Source organism: Pseudorca crassidens, chromosome 5 (assembly GCF_039906515.1).
Source record: "Pseudorca crassidens isolate mPseCra1 chromosome 5, mPseCra1.hap1, whole genome shotgun sequence".
NCBI lineage: Eukaryota > Metazoa > Chordata > Mammalia > Artiodactyla > Delphinidae > Pseudorca > Pseudorca crassidens.
In genome coordinates, this window is record NC_090300.1 from 141,236,696 (window position 1) to 141,253,459 (window position 16,764).

Consider the following 16,764-nt stretch of genomic DNA (forward strand, 5'->3'; position numbering starts at 1 on the left):
TCATAGAGGTGGGGTTCTCCTGTTCAGTTGTTGCCCTTGCCAAGTTCAGCCTTTTTAAATTCTTTTTTTTAAGATTTTTTTTTTATGTGGGCCATTTTTAAAGTCTTTATTGAATTTGTTACAATATCTCTTCTGTTTTTTTGGGTTTTTTGGCCACGAGGCATGTGGGATCTTAGCTCCCCAACCAGGGATCAAACCTGCAACCCCTGCATTGGAAGGTGAAGTCTTAACCACTGGACCGCCAGGGAGGTCCCCAGCCTTTTTTTTTTTTTTTTTTTAAACATTTATTTAGTTAGTTATTTGTTTATTTGGTTGTGCTGGGTCTTAGTTGTGGCAGGCGGGCTCCTTAGTTGCACCAGCATTTTTTTTAATCTAACATTTATGGAGCTCATGTTATGTGCCATACTGAGTTGTAAATATTTTACATGTATTATTTTATTTAATCTCAAAACAATCCTAGCGTACTGGTGTTACAGTATAGTATATAATATTCTCTCCATTTTACTGATAAGGAAAAAGGGGGCCGGACTTGCTAATGCATCTTGCTCCAAGTCCCACCAGTACTAAGCAGGAGAACAGGTGGTGAGTGTCGGGCTCCAAATACCTTGCTTTTGTCCTCCCTTAAGAGAATGTCCGTTCCACAACCAGTTGAAAAACGTTTCTCAGCATTTCATGAGCAGCCTGTCAGTTAATCGACACCATAATAATGCCGAGTAACAACCACCCACAAAAACCTCAGTGATGTATAACAATGAATATTAAATGTGTGAGTCTGTGGGTTAGCTGATCCCGATGGGGCTTGGCTAGACTGTTTCACCTTTGGGTCAGCTAGGGCTGTGCTGTTCTTGGCTGTGCTAGAATGGCCTCAGCGGGGACAACAGGGGCAACTAGATCTGCTCCATGTGTCTTTCATCTTCCAGTAAGTACAAGGGCAGGTGAGGACAGTCACTGCTAATATCACATCAGGCAAAGCAAGTCACATAGCCAGCCCAGATGCCAGGGGTGGGGAAGAGACTGCCTCTTTAGTGAAGGGAACGCCAAGGTCCCATGAGAAAGGGTGTAGATATGGGGAGGGGTGAAGGATGGGGCTGTGAATGCCATCCCTCTGCCACAGTAGGTTAGCACCAGTAATTCACTAATGCTCAGTAATTACCAAGAGCTTAAGAGACCATCTGTGATTGGTACGGTACCTAACTCCATCTTCTGCCTTCTTCCTTACGTAATGGATAGTGCTTGTCATGTGATTTGCTCACTTCTGGACCTTTTCCCAGCACTGTTCCTTCTGCTTCAAGTGGCCTTCTTCCTCCCGAAGCCTGGCTCACTCCTCCTCACTGTTTGGGTCCAACTCGGGCATCATGTTGTTGAGGAAGCAGTCACTGACGACAGCTCAGGCTTGGTTAAACGCCCTTATTAATGCAGTGGTGATAATGAGTGCCTCACACTATATTATACAGTAATTATCATTTTGTTAATATCATTGAGATAGAATTCACATACCATAAAATTCACCCATTTAAAGTATATAGTCAGTGTTTTTACTATATGCACGCTGTTGTAACCATCACCACAATCTTAAGTTTAGAACATTTTTATCGCCCCAAAACGAAATCTCATAACCACTACCAGTCACTCCGTGTTCTCCTCCCTCCCTCCCCCAGCTGTAGGCAAGCACTAATTTACTCTATGGTTTTGCCTGTTCTGGGCATTTTATATAAATGGAGTCATATTATATGTGGTCTTTTGTGAGTGCCTTCTTTCACCTAGCTTAATGTTTTCAGGGTCCATGCATGTACATTCATCCGAGTAACATGTATCAGCACTTCATTCCTTTTTACTGCTGAATAATATTCCTTTGTATGCTGTATCACATTTTATTTACCCATTCATCAGTTGATGGACATTTGGATTCTTTCCAGTTTGGGGCTGTTATGAATAATATTGCTATGAACATCTGAGTACAAGTTTTTCTGTGGACATATGTTTTCATTTCTTTTGGGTATATACCTAGGAGTGGAATTGCTGGGTCGTGTGCTAACCCCATATTTAAGAATTCGAGAAAGTTCCATACTGTTCCAAAACAGCTGCACCATCTTACATTCCCACCAGCAGTGTATGAGGGATCCAATCTCTCCATGGTCTCACTAATGCTTATTATCATCTGTCTTTTTGATTTTAGCTGTTCTGATGGGTGTAAAGTGGTTTCTCATTGTGGTTTTGATTTGCATTTCCCTAAAAGGTTAATGATGTTGAGCATCTTATATGTGCTTAATGTCCATTTTTATATCTTTGGAAAATTTGGAGAAATGTCTGTTTTAATCCTTTGCCCATTTATTAATTTCATTATTTGTTTTTAAATTATTGAATTAAGAGTTTTCATATATATGTATTCTAGGTACAAGTTGCTTATCAAATATATGATTTAGAAATATTTTCTCCCATCTTCCATATTTGCAACTTTATTTCTTCTATCTCCTGTTCCATGGGTTGTCTTTTCACTTTCTTGATGGTATCATTTGCAGCACACAAGTTTTAAATTGCAGTGTAGTCCGCTTTCTCTATTTTTTCTTTTGTTGCTTATGCTTTTGATGTCACAGCTGAGAAACCACTGTCAAATCCAAGATCACCAAGCACCAGGATTTACTCCTGTATTCTAGAGTTTTATAGTTTTAGCTCTCTCCACTTAGGCCTATGATCCATTTTGAGTTAATTTTTGTGTATGGTGTAGTAATTATCTTTTATGCACATTTCCCCCACCAAACTGTGATCTCCCTGAAAGTGACGACTGTTTCTTAGCCATCTTTGGATCTCAGTGTACAGACTAGGAGCTCCGCCGATGTTATCAAACAGTTGTACCTGGGCCCCTGAAGAACTGGGTTTAGTGAATTGTGTCTTCATATTCTGTCAGCCTACATGAAAGGCCATCAGGCCTGGACGTTGTGTGAAGATCGTTGCTTTATTTACTGCTAGTATGTAGTGGAGGATATCACCCATTCTTTCATTTGACAAATATTTATTGGATGCTTCTTAAGTGCCAGGTGCTGTGCTGATCTTCCAGGACTTTTATGTAGCGTCCTCTTTATGAGGCCCTGAGAAGTAATTTCTCTCCACTTTTACTATCTGCGTGTCTTCGTGCAGTGGGCTTGTTTTTATTGGACTTCGACTGCCAGAAAGTTTTAATACTGTTTCTGAAGAATGGTTAGGACCTCATGCCATGTGTTTTTATATTACTCTGGCTCTGTTTTTATATTATCATTCTTATCTTTTTATTCTGTTTTCTTTACTTAGCCTTCTTTTTTATTTTGTATTTTTAAAATTATATATATTACTGAAGGCACTTCAAATATTTATTTTAAAACATAGTTGAGGTTTAAAAAAAGAGGTATAAAAACCAAATGTTCTCTAATTGAGAAAAAGACTTTCAGAGGTGTTTATAATTATGTCAGTGAACTGTGTAAATACAGGATGCAGTTGTATACAGCCTGTTGTTTCTCCTATTCTAATGTTTCAAAGAAAGGCATTCAGATTATTCTTTTTCATGTAGTCGGAGACAAGCTCGTGATAGCTGCCCTAGGCCAGCTATGTCATTAAAGGGTGGTGAGTACAAATGGCAGATGAACTCATGTAGCATTTTTCATGGCTGAGCTGTAGGGGTGTGTGTGTGTGTGTTTATAATACTTTGTGCCTTTTGATACCTGAACTGCTTGAGGTACTTGTTGCCAAGTAGGTTCTTATGTCCCAGTATAACCTTGAGGTTGTACATCATCTCCCAGCCAAAGGGCTGAATCCTAGGTGAAATCATTGGCTTAGAATAGAGGCAAGAAACAAGTTTGGCTTGGCCATCAGCAGCAAGGCGTGCATATGGACATTGGTCATGGTAGTAGAATACAGGATCTGGTAAGCCTAGTAGGCATGGTGGTCACCTCTGTCACAGTAATGACTCAGCACATTCAGGATCAGCAAGATTGCAGCAAGGAAAATGAGTTGAACCGTCCCCGTGACGGAGGGAATGTCACTAAGCTGTTGAACCTCTGCTGCCTTAGAACAGTTGGCCTGCACATCTCAAGGCCACTGAGGTCAACCCTACTCCTGCAGCGGGACTTTAAAGTCATTAAGGACCCGGACTGGTTAGCAAACCTGCTTCCCAGGAACATCCGAAACCTTGGTGTCGAAAGCTGATGAGGGAGAAATGTCCTTGTAAGTTGATGCCTCTTTTGACTAGACAGCCGTATTTCACGGGGAGTCTGTGTAACTTGGCTTCAGGGTACACTGTCTTTTCTGAAGGAGGAGGCTCCAAGTTTCTGTAGCTGAACCCATGTCTCAGTGACCTGGTCACATTCTCAGCCTAAGCAGGAAATTCAGGCTACAGGGAACCTGGTCAGAGGTGGAAAATGAAAGGCTCCCTAAGCAGAAATGAAGTTGGGACTTCATTAAGCAGTCGTCGTTACTAGTAGAATTTCAAACTGGAAAAGAGTAAAGTTGAAACGTGCTTCTTTTAGTCTCTTGTAAATATTGCTCCATTCTGATTCACATAGTAATGTTAGAAATATTAGTCTAGAGCGTGTTCATTTATAAGTGGCTGGCATCTTACAAGCATATGCACCGCCTGTATATCTGCTGGCACTGAAGAGATGGCACCTCGAAAAATGACATAAAACTTTTAGAGAATTTGTAGGTTCAGAAGAAGTTTCAAAAGGCAACACCTGTGTAAGAAAGCGGACCAAGCAGGCTGTCTCAACTGGTGTTGTACCTAGCCGTCCAGAGCATCAAGATAACAGCTTTTCATTTCTCCTTGTCATATTGCCTGAAATTCTGGCAGGTGTTGCAAACCAAAAGCCTCTGTGACCAGGCAGAGATAACACATTTATATTTTGAAAAGCAAACGAAAAGTACTGGGCTTGCCAAATAAAACATGTGTGCAGACTCCCTGTAGCTTAGAGGATCATTTAGGCTGAAGAGTGAAGCGTGGATACTTCCAGGCCGGTTGAAGTGGTTTGTCTGAGCGCCGTGCTGCAGTCAGGCGCCCTCGGGGTGAGGGATGGCAAGGGAAGGGGAGGAAGGACGTTCTGGAAGTATGCCTGGGAGTTGGCAGGCCCTCGGCTGGGGGTGGGCTTAAGTCAGGGGTCCAGAGAAACTTGAGGGTGTTGAGGGAGGAAGGGCCCCCAGAGGGCGGAACCCGCTGCCAAAAGGAAGACGGGAGGCTGCTGAAGACAGACGAGAGTCTTTTTCAAAACCGTCTCAGAGGGGAGTCTTAGCTTTCCTCCTCGTCTTTCTAGCACCGCATGTCCCTGCTCCCAGAACCCCGGTTGAGACTATTTCTTCTACAGTCAAATAGACTCTTCATGGTCTGGAAACTTGCCTTCTTTAACACTGTAGACCTCGTTTTCTTCAGCTAACCACTGTAACTGTGAGCTTCTTGGAAGAGAAGTGTTGGCTATTTAACTGATGTTTCTAACATGGCTTTTTATGGGGAAATGCATTCCAAGTTACAGCTAATTAATTGGTGAATGGACTTTTGGTTGGTAGTATATTAATGGGGTTGGAGTTTGCCCTGTTGGGAAAGGTTCTTTGGGGAGCAGAACACACCTGTCTTGATGGTGTGCTAACCCACTCTAGAATAGCCTGTTAGAAGATGTGTAAATCAGCAAAACTTGGAAATACGTTATTCCTTTCTGTGTGGCTATGTTGGAAGACTGTTTGAATTCAGAATTTTATTCCTTTGATTTGTAGTCTTTGTCAAACACTTATAAATTTCTACTCTGTTCCATCAAAATGATGCAGGGTCAAAATTATTAAGTTCTTCTATATATTTTATTGTTTACTCATAAATTTATTTAAACATACATATCTAGGTTAATTTCCCTCTTTCCTGTACATCTTCCGTATTCTCCTTTTTTGTTAATGGAATTTTGTTTAGTTATTCATCCAAGGTAGAAACTTATCTTTAACTCTGTCACCTTCTGCTTTACCATATATCCAGTCAGACACATGGTCTTATCCATTCTAGTCTTCTAAAGTTTCCTTTATTTTTTTTTATCATCCCTACAGCTACCACTGTCATCCTCATTGTCTCTCACCTGGGCTGTTGCAGTGAGATTTTTTTAATTTAATTTTTATTTTTTGGCTGTGTTGGGTCTTTGTTGCTGTGTGCAGGCTTTCTCTAGTTGTGGCGAAGGGGGGCTACTCTTCGTTGCGATGCGCGGGCTTCTCATCGCGGTGGCTTCTCTTGTTGCGGAGCGTGGGCTCTAGGCACGTGGGCTTCAGCAGTTGTGGCACGCGGGTTTAGTTGCTCCGGGGCATCTCAGAAAATGAGGGCAATTTTTTTTTCAGTTTTATGTGTATACACGTGCATACATATACATGTATATACATATGCTGTAGATAATTATTAAAATGTATTTGCTATTGTGGGTCACAATAAGAAAGTGTCAGAGAAAGTCAAGAAAATGTGAAAGTCACTGTTCTCGTCCTTCATGCACCCTCTTATCTCTGGTCTACCTCTTTGTCTTTCAGTTATTTTTCTAAAATAGGAATCTCATCATCTCACAACCCTGCTTAAGAGCCTTCACTGGCTTCCCGTTTTCAGCAGGATAAAGTCCAGACTCCCTAGCATGGCTTACAAGGCCCTTGATCATTTTAACCCAAGGTGCCTCAGTTGCCATTCTCCGTGCCCTGACTTCTGAACACCCACCTCGTCCTCCAGCCATGTAGCACCTCTTGCTTTTTTGCACAGACAGGCCTTACTCTTTTAACCTTCTGCTTCACCAGTTGCCACTACTTGGAATCCATTCTCCATGTGACAGACCCATTTTTTAAGACAGAGATCAGATATCACTGATTTTGAGAAGCCCTTCCCAAGTACCAGATAGTCTGTCATGTCTCTCTCCATCCTTGTTTAAGGGCTGAGGCTGTGTATTGTGCGACTTTATGTCCAGCCTCGGCCAGGGTAGCACATACAGCCAGCTCCTGAGTGTGTGTTCTGTGGAACTGGAGTTATTGGTTAAGCTAGCACACCACCACAATTATAGTCTTTCAAGTTCTTTTTTTTTTTTTTTTTTTAAGTATATCTTCCCATTTATTTAGGTACTTTCTAAAATGTTTTTAGATCTCAAAGACAGAATTAGATTGGTTCCTCGAAGATTTGGAAAAGGAAATTAAAAAATGGGAACAGGAGAAAAAAGAAATCCAAGAGAGACTAAAGGCACTGAAGAAGAAGATGAAAAAGGTTTTAAATGCCAGTGAAATGTAAGTAACACTTGAAAGTCAGTGATTTTTACTTATTTATTTATTATTGGGGTATATTTGGGTTGTTTTTCGTTTTTGATATTCAATTTCAAGCTATATCAAGTAAAGTGAAAATTTTAGGTATTTTCATTTCATTTTAAAGAACATCCGTTGGGGAATTATTGCACCTAAAACTTTTTATAAACCTACCATGTTTGCAGATAAATTACATAAAGGTAAGACTGCAAATCAACAAAGAACCAACTTCCAGTCTGAGCACCACCTCTTACTGTGAACATTACCTTTAACCCCTCTTCCTTATTGTAAAATGAGGGGGCTTGTCTAGATCTAAGGTTCTTTCCAGCACTAAGATTCTGTGATGATCATTTTATTTATTACTTCCATCCTGAATCTTTAAATTATTAAAATTTGGTTCTGTAATATGAAGGATTTGGTAATACATTCAGGCAGTTGTCAGATGGACCAGGTTTGTTTTAAGATTCTCTGTGATCCATTCCTAACCCCTCTTTCCCTAAACAGTGATATGTCATATGATTCCTCACCTTAATTGTTATCTACTGTTGAACGAAACACCAGAAACTCAGCGGCTTAAATTAATTTTTATTTGATCCTGCTCTTGCAGTCTGGGCTGTTTGGCCGGACCATTCTTCTGCTGGTCTTGTCAGTGGTTCCTCTTGTGGCTGGCTCAGCTGGGATGCTGGGGTGACTTGGCCTCTTTCTTCCTATGCAGTTTCAGGCCTTCTCTCTCTCCATGTGGCTTCTTCTATCTATTTGATCTCTCCATGTGGTCTCCATCATGGTAGCCAGACCGCTTATGTGGTGGCTAAGAGCTTCCAAGAGTGCAGAAGTGGAAGCTGCCCACCCTTCTGAAGGTTCAGACCCAGAACTGTCAGAGCATCACTTCTTTTTTTTTTTTTTTTTGTGGTATGTGGGTCTCTCACTGTTGTGGCCTCTCCCATTGCGGAGCACAGACTCCGGACGCGCAGGCTCAGTGACCGTGGCTCACGGGCCTAGCCGCTCCACAGCATGTGGGATCTTCCCGGACCGGGGCACGAACCTGTGTCTCCTGCATCGGCAGGCGGACTCTCAACCACTGCGCCACCAGGGAAGCCCCGAGGTTCTGTTTTAAAGAATAGAAGGCTGTTTTCATTTTGAGAGAGAACCACTGTTAAACTGATGATGATCCAACACCTTACTCCTCTGTCTCGTGTTGAAGCCCCTGGAGGTGCTCCTGACAGAGGACTGAGACAGGGGATCTTTGCTGCAGACGTGCGACTTAGAGTGAAGAAAAAAGGTGATCTGCCCTGCAGGTGTAGAAGGAAATTTTCCCAAAAGGAAAATGGTCCAAATTCTTTGCCTATTTAGAAGATATTAGAAATGAAACAAAAATAAATGTAAAGAATTCAAGAAATGTTTGCATGGATATAGGAATTTACTGTGTGAGATCGTGTTTTTAAAAACCTTTGAAAATTAATTAAAATTTGGTGATTATACTTACTTGTAGGTATACCCAGGAAAACGCTGGAAAGGAAAAGGAACGTGAATTACTTCTGGACCAGTCCTTTGAAATCAGGCAAATTAAGCTTAAATTTATTTTAACATCTTATTATACTTTTAATACCAGAGGCACAGTCTGCACTTATTGAGACATCCAAATATATTTTTACTTGTCTGTTTCTTTTAAATGATTATGTTTCTCTTTTTTAAAATTTCTCTTTCTATTTTATTATTTAGATTAATATTTAAATAAATTTATTCTTTAAATATTTTTATTTTATGATGTTTCTCCTTTTGTTTCACATTGTCGGTGTAAAAAATGTGCTGAATTTATCATTGTTGATTAGTCTTCTTTTCCCTTGAATTAACCTGAAACTAAAAATGTGTTTGAAAAAATTTTGTGTTACTTGAAATAACAGTCTCAACTATATTATGGTAGTTTCTTGCTCTACAATTTTAAAGATTTATTAAAGAATTTTTGTTATGAACCTATAAAAAGTTTCCTTTTAACCTTTATTAATAGAAATGTTTGTACATACTGGTAACCAGTGTATTCAGTAGTAAGCAGTTGTATTCTGCTTTTCTTATTTAATATTGTTTCATACACATATTTCCATTTACGTCATAGTCCATGCCGGGTTTTTGTTTGTTTTTTTTTTAAGCTGTTATAATCGTAATGCCATGAACAGCTTTGTGCATATCACTTTTTTCCTTTGGGTTATTACCTTGTAATATGGGTCAAAATAGAATTTCTGACTCAGTAGCCAGATTAGACTTAACCTAACCGCATAAAAATGGTGAACCAGTTTCTCAGCAGTCCCACCAATACTCACTTTTAATTTCACATCTTCCTTCGATCATTTGTAAAGTGCAAAGAGCACATGTGAGTCTTGCATTATGTAGTCAAATATTAGGCAAGAAGTTTCTCTAGAAGATGTGTAAGTCTTTTTGTGGCATGACTTAAAAGTTAACCTGGCTTCAGCCTTTGTGATCTCACTGATTAAGTTTTTTTCAATAAGTTTTTTTTTCTTTAATATTTGCAGTAATACATTTATGAATGAGAAAATGAAAATAGAAGAGTGTATAAAGAAAGAGAAAGAGCATTATGAAGAGAGTCTTCAAAGGGCTGTGGATGCAGAGGTGAGTCCAGGACACTTGGTGACTGACAGATATGGCAGGATATCATTTGTTTACTTTGTGTTTAATTACACATGAGGCACGACAGCATTGCTGGGAAGTGTGGAGGCTGAGGGATATCCTTTCACCCATAATCCTACCTCCCTGGAACAACCACTCTCTTCTTGCCTGTAGCTTTAAAATTTTTTACCTTCATGCTAGCTGTACTCGTAGTGTACACCACATTTTTATAACCTGCTTATTTAACATAATTCAATCATTTTCCATGCTCTACACTGTTAATGCCTTCATCATATTTAGTCAAGTGATGCACCATGAAGTAGCCAACCATAAAATCTATTTGCCAATGCTAGAAAGGGAACTTGAAAATAATCCATTTATTAAGAATATACTCTCCTCCCCACAGAAGAATATATACCAATGTCAGTATACTATTTGAGAAACTACTGAGACAATAATAATAATAATGACTTCTGGCTGTATTTTATTTAGTTCCTGAAATATGGTTGTCTTTGTTTTTCTCATTGAGAAGTAAATGTTATTTATTTGGGTATGTGTCTGTGATTATTCTAGGAAGGTAAGGAAAAGCTTAGCTTATGCAGTCTGTAAACATGAGTCTTCCAGTGAAATATCAGCTATGCAGCTGCTTTTATAAAGAAAGGAAGGAAAAATAGTCCAAGTACTTCTACTTTACCGATACTATGCCTGCATCTCTGTTCCCAAGTCATTCAGTTCCCATTTATCACCATTTGGCAAGCAGGTTTGCCTGGTGGGCCCTGTCAAGGTTACTGACACCTGGATTAAAACAAGGCAGGTCTACATTTCCTGCAGTGACTTTTACAAAAATGGCCAGTTGGCTTGTGCGGGGAGCCACAGCAGAGAGTCTAAAGTTTTAAAAACATGCCCTAGAACCTTTTAATGCCCTTGCTGATAACAGCTTCTCTGAGGCTTTTATTTTATTTTAATGCAGCTATTCTGTATTTATTTATTATTGAAGTATAGTTGATTTACCACATGTGTTAATTTCTGCTGTACAACAAAGTGATTCAGTTATACATATGTGTGTGTGTGTATATATATATATATATATATATATATACACACACACACACACATTCTTCTGTATATTCTTTTCCATTATGGTTTATCACAGGATATTGAATATAGTTCCCTGTGCTATACAGTAAGACCGTGTTGTTTATCCATTCTATATATAGTAGTTTGCATCTGCTAACCCCAAACTCCCACCACACACACACACCCACTTCCCTCTCCCTTGGCAACCACAAGTCTGTTTCTGAGGCCTTTAAATTCGGTAGGGTTCAGCCTTGGGGTGGTTCTGCAGGGTCCTGGCCCTCTGCTCACCATGAACAGGACCATAGATTATGCACACCAGGTATATACATGTAGGTAACCTAGCTCTGTGCTTGTATATGGCTTAAGCAGTAAGCCATGTGGAAAGTTTCATATCTGAGAAAAGTATAATTTTAGGTATATAATTTTACTGTCATCTTGTTATTCTATTTTCAAATCCAAAAGTTTTAATTCATGTTCACCTTAGAGAAATTATAACATAATTAAGTTCTGGTGATTCTGATCATATGTCATTTAAGGAGAAACCTGAAAGTGGTTTAGAATGTTTGTTTTACCAACCTTAAAATAGTTTTAGTTTTAAAATACTTACATTCTTTAATCTAATGGTAGGTATCTGTGCTCGAAAACTGGAAGGAGACGGAAGTATATAAGTTACAGAACATGGAGTCACAAGCCGAAGGATTTCTTAAGAACCTGAAGCTAATGAGCAGGTATTGTGATGTCGCAGGTGTCTTTCCAGAAGTGTCATTGGGTAAAAAAAGGTTAGGGCTGATTTAAGAAAAAAATTACATTAGGACTAGTTTATTTTTAATAGTTAATAGATATTCAATTATAGAAGAATCAAAACATGTAAACAAAAAGGATAAAAATTATCCTAATTCTTAATTGAGCTATAACTAGTTAATATTTTGCAGCAAATCCATTAAGTATTTGAAAAAAAATTATATATAGTTTTCACTAAGTAGTATACAGGAATCCTCCTTTCATATCAATAATTATGCTTCTCCAACCTAATTTTATTTATTTATTTTTATTTTTTTATTTTTTTTGTGGTACGCGGGCCTCTCACTGTTGTGGCCTCTCCCGTTGCGGAGCACAGGCTCCGGACGCGCAGGCTCAGCGGCCATGGCTCACGGGCCCAGCCGCTCCGCGGCATGTGGGATCTTCCTGGACTGGGGCAGGAACCCGTGTCCCCTGCATCGGCATGTGGACTCTAAACCACTGCGCCACCAGGGAAGCCCCCTCCAACCTAATTTTAAAAGGTTAAATAGTAATCCAGTGTACAAACATGTCATGATTTATTAAACACCACTATAGTGGGAGAGTTGGGTTGTTTGCACATTTTGTTAATAAAAGCTGCACTGTAGCAAGTATCCTTATAGCTAAAGTTTTATCCTTATAGCTAAATTATTAATCATTTCCATGCAATAAATAAATTTCTGGAATGAAGATCACATTTTTAAGGCTTTTTAAACAATTGCCTTCCATAAGAATAGTCACTTAACAGTCTTAATGGGAGAGTATGGGCATGTCACTTCAAAAGATATTTATATCTGGTCATTTTTTTTCAACCCTCTGTAATCTTTACCTGCTTTTCTTTCTTTTGCTTTGTTTTTGGAATAAGGTTTACCTGGGAATCCTAGAGGGTCTCCTTCAGTCTAGCATTTAGCACTTTTCAGTATAGATTTTTGCACATGGGATTACTTTTCATCTGGTCCTTTTATCATATTCCACACACAGGTTTTTGTTTTTGTTTTTTTAAACATCTTTATTGGAGTATAATTGTTTTATAGTGTTGTGTTAGTTTCTGCTGTATAACAGAGTGAATCAGCTATACAAATACATATATCCCCATATCCCCTCCCTCTTGCATCTCCCTCCCACCCTCCCTTTTCCACCCCTCTAGGTGGTCACAAAGCACCAAGCTGATCTCCCTGTGCTATGCAGCTGCTTCCCCCTAGCTGTCTGTTTTACATTTGGTAGTATATATATGTCCATGCCATTCTCTCACTTTGTCCCAGCTTACCCTCCCCCTCCCCATGCCCTCAAGTCCATTCTCTACGTCTGCATCTTTATTCCTGTCCTGCCCCTAGGTTCAATAGAACCATTTTTTTTAGATTCCATATATATGTGTTAGCATACGGTATTTGTCTTTCTTTTTCTGACTCACTTCACTCTGTATGACAGACTCTGGGTCCATCCACCTCAGTACAAATAACTCAATTTTGTTTTCTTTTTATGGCTAATATTCCATTGTATATATGTACCACATCTTCTTTACCCATTCATCTGTTGATGGACACTTAGGTTGCTTCCATGTCCTGGCTATTGTAAATAGTGCTGCGATGAACATTGTGGTACGTGTCTCTTTTTGAATTATGGTTTTCTCAGGGTATATGCCCAGTAGTAGGATTGCTGGGTCATATGGTAGTTCTATTTTTAGTTTTTTAAGGCACATCCATACTGTTCTCCGTAGTGGCTGTATCAATTTACATTCCCACCAACAGTGCAAGAGGGTTCCCTTTTCTCCACACCCTCTCCAGCATTTACTGTTTGTAGATTATTTGATGATGGCCATTCTGACTGGTGTGAGGTGATACCTCATCGTAGTTTTGATGTGCATTTCTCTAATGATCAGTGCTGCTGAGCATCCTTCGTTGTGTCTGTTGGCAGTCTGTATGTCTTCTTTGGAGAAATGTCTATTTAGGTCTTCCGCCCACTTTTGGATTGGGTTTGGTTTTTGTTTTGTTTTTATAAATTTATTAGTTTTTATTTTTTGGCTGTGTCAGGTCTTCGTTGCTATGCGCGGGCTTTCTCTAGTTGCGGTGAGCGGGGGCTACTCTTGGTTGTGGTGCGCGGGCTTCTCATTGTCGTGGCTTCTCTTGTTGCGGAGCACGGGCTCTAAAGCACGTGGGCATTGTGGCATATGGGCTCAGTATTTGTGGCTCGTGGGCTCTAGAGTGCAGGCTCAGGAGTTGTGGCGCACGGGCTTTGTTGCTCTGTGGCATGTGGGATCTTCTGGACCAGGGATTGAACCTGTGTCCCCTGCATTGGCTGGCAGATTCTTAACCACTGCACCACCAGGGAAAGCCCGGGTCGTTTGTTTTTCTGATATTGAGCTGCATGAGCTGCTTGTACATTTTGCAGATTAATCCTTTGTCATTGCTTCCTTTGCAAATATTTTCTCCCATTCTCAGGGTTGTCTTTTCATCTTGTTTATGGTTTCCTTTGCTGTGCAAAACACTTCCTAACACCATACATGAAAATAAGTTCAAAATGGATTAAAGACCTAAATGTAAGGCCAGACACTATAAAACTCTTAGAGGAAAACATAGGCAGAGCACTGTGTAACATAAATCACAGCAAGATCCTTTTAGACACACCTCCTAGAGAAATGGAAATAAAGACAAAAATAAACAAATTCAAAACACACAGGTTTTGAATTCTTAATTCCTAGTGCTTTTTGATTTAAATTTCAAACCCTCAGTGTTAAACCAGAGATTCTGTGGGTTATGGAAAAACAGTTTTATTGTATAGTTCTTTATTCCTTCATGTTTCAAGATTAAGTTTTTTTCAGAAAGGTGAGAAAACCTTTCTGATTAAAGGTAAATTGAGGAGGCTTCCTGGTGGCGCAGTGGTTGAGAGTCCGCCTGCCGATGCAGGGGACACGGGTTCGTGCCCCGGTCCGGGAACATCCCACATGCCGCAGAGCGGCTGGGCCCCGTGAGCCATGGCCGCTGAGCCTGCGCGTCCGGAGCCTGTGCTCCGCAATGGGAGAGGCCACAAGAGGGAGAGGCCCACTTACCGCAAAAAAAAAAAAAAGAAAAGGTAAATTGATACGCTGATTCAGATTACAGGACTAGTACAGCTGAGGCTGAGACCACGTGGTGTTCAGTTGCCAGTATGCAGCACAGCTGTGGGCTGTGCGTTGTGGTGCATCTGGGAAACAAAGATATCTCAGGCCTCATTTTATCTAATGGTATTGACTCCTTATTAAGCCTCACAGTACATGGCGTTTTTTCTTAGGGCTTCTGTGCTAATTCTGCTCATTCCACCAAGGATAGCAGAAGAGGAAAGCCATAAAAGCAATGTTGTGGTTTTTCTTTAAGACGTATACTGAGAACTGACACCATCGCAGATTGGTAGTGTTCCTGATCTTCTCAATTGGGAGTAGAAAGCTTATCTGTCACTTTCAGTGGAGCAGATTCATGAGGTGCTGAGAAGTTTAACATAGCCTGTTAGACACCCACCCTTTATTTTACAAAAAGATGGGGATGAGGGTTTTATTGGGATGTTTCCAGGCTGCCTTTTTTTTGGTTTGTTTTTCAATACAAAGATAGCCTTTGATGTTAAATATGAAGATGCCAACTGCAGAGTGTCTGATCTTCAAATTGTTAGACCTTCGCGGTCTCCTAGGAGTTTCGACTCGCCCAGGAAACAACAAGAGTCGGAAGCCGATGCAAAACGCAAGAGGTTTATTGAAGGCCGGTGCACCGGGGTTCCTTGGTCCTCACGCAGGAGGTCGAAGAAGGAACCCCTTTTGGGCGCGAATATGTCAGTTTTATAGGTTCCCACTTCCCCGTATGTAAATTATAGATTTGGTTGTGTTTTCCTGCTGATTGGTCCCGGCTTAGGCTCGGACCAGAGAGGGAACTTGTCCCCAGCTTCCCGATTGGTCTTTGACAGACACCTTTTTTACATTTTGTTTATCTCCCTCCTTCTCGGAAGGGGGCCGGACATCCTGGAAATTCACCCATTGTCTAAGAAGCCCCTATTGTCTGGAGAGTTCTTAATCATTAGCTGGAACAATGTCCCTCGAGTCCCACAAAATTCAGGAGAATATTTGCTCTCTGCCTACCAGTTTTGGGATTTGGATTAGATCAACGGTTAAAGTTTCCTAAAGTGTAGTGACTGTAAGATATACAGTTCTTTAAAAATAGTTGTTTTATTGTGTGTGATCATGTTTCTCTTGTGTTTAAATGTTTATTTTCATTTGTACTTTAGTGCTTTCAATTTAAAAAAATTTTTAAGTGGACATTAGCAGTTTTATAAATTTTTCTACTTTCTCAGTGATTCTGCAGCGTATCCTGTCATGGAATCTGACATACATTCATGGGAATCATTTCTTTCTAATGTTAGAGAAGAAATTGAGAAAGCAAAGGTAAGTTATAAGGTATTTTATAATTCTGTCAAAATCTATGTGATGGTTAAAATTCTAAGGAGGTCATGTCATATTGAAACTATTTCTTTTTTGAGCTGTTAAAGACAATATTTATTTTTTGTTGTAATTAAGAATTTTTCATGAACGAAATGCTATCTTCTTAACTCTCTTTAAACTCAGCCCTTGATTGTTAAGATAGAAAAGTTATGTTTGATAAGGCTGTAGAGCATTCTGATTAATAAGGACTTATTTTGAACTTCTTTCCTTGCAATTCAGTTATATTTCTTGGAAAACGGTTGAGCATTTGTTATGTATATATAGTAAGGGGGAAAAAAGTATTAATTGACAGCTGTGGTTTTCTCTTGGAATTCGTTAGAAAAACTTAACATTTTTCCTTCTACCTACAGTCTCAGTTTGAAGAACAAATTCAAGCAATTAAAAATGGTTCTCGGCTCAGTGAACTTTCTAAAGTGCAGATTTCTGAGCTTTCGTTTCCTCCCTGTAACACAGTAAGTCTATTACATCTTTTTTTTTTTTTTTGAAGGAAAGAGAACAGAAAAGGAGTGAAGCACAATTTCTTTCTTAACTGGCCAAAAGCAGTTTGTTGTTATTGTTTTGGGAGTGGGCATGAG

General features: G+C 39.7%; 1 protein-coding gene across 12 annotated transcripts in view; it reads left to right on the top strand.

Moving 5' to 3' along the window:
* TTC3 (tetratricopeptide repeat domain 3) overlaps positions 1–16,764 on the top strand; it is a 141,077-nt gene that overhangs the window by 112,355 nt on the left and 11,958 nt on the right. For all 12 annotated transcript variants that reach the window (XM_067739472.1, XM_067739463.1, XM_067739468.1 and 9 more), the window contains 6 exons: positions 7,103–7,242; positions 8,747–8,815; positions 9,783–9,879; positions 11,581–11,681; positions 16,042–16,132; positions 16,540–16,641. In XM_067739472.1, the coding sequence (XP_067595573.1) occupies positions 7,103–7,242; positions 8,747–8,815; positions 9,783–9,879; positions 11,581–11,681; positions 16,042–16,132; positions 16,540–16,641 (600 nt within the window). The remainder of the gene's footprint in view (positions 1–7,102; positions 7,243–8,746; positions 8,816–9,782; positions 9,880–11,580; positions 11,682–16,041; positions 16,133–16,539; positions 16,642–16,764) is intronic.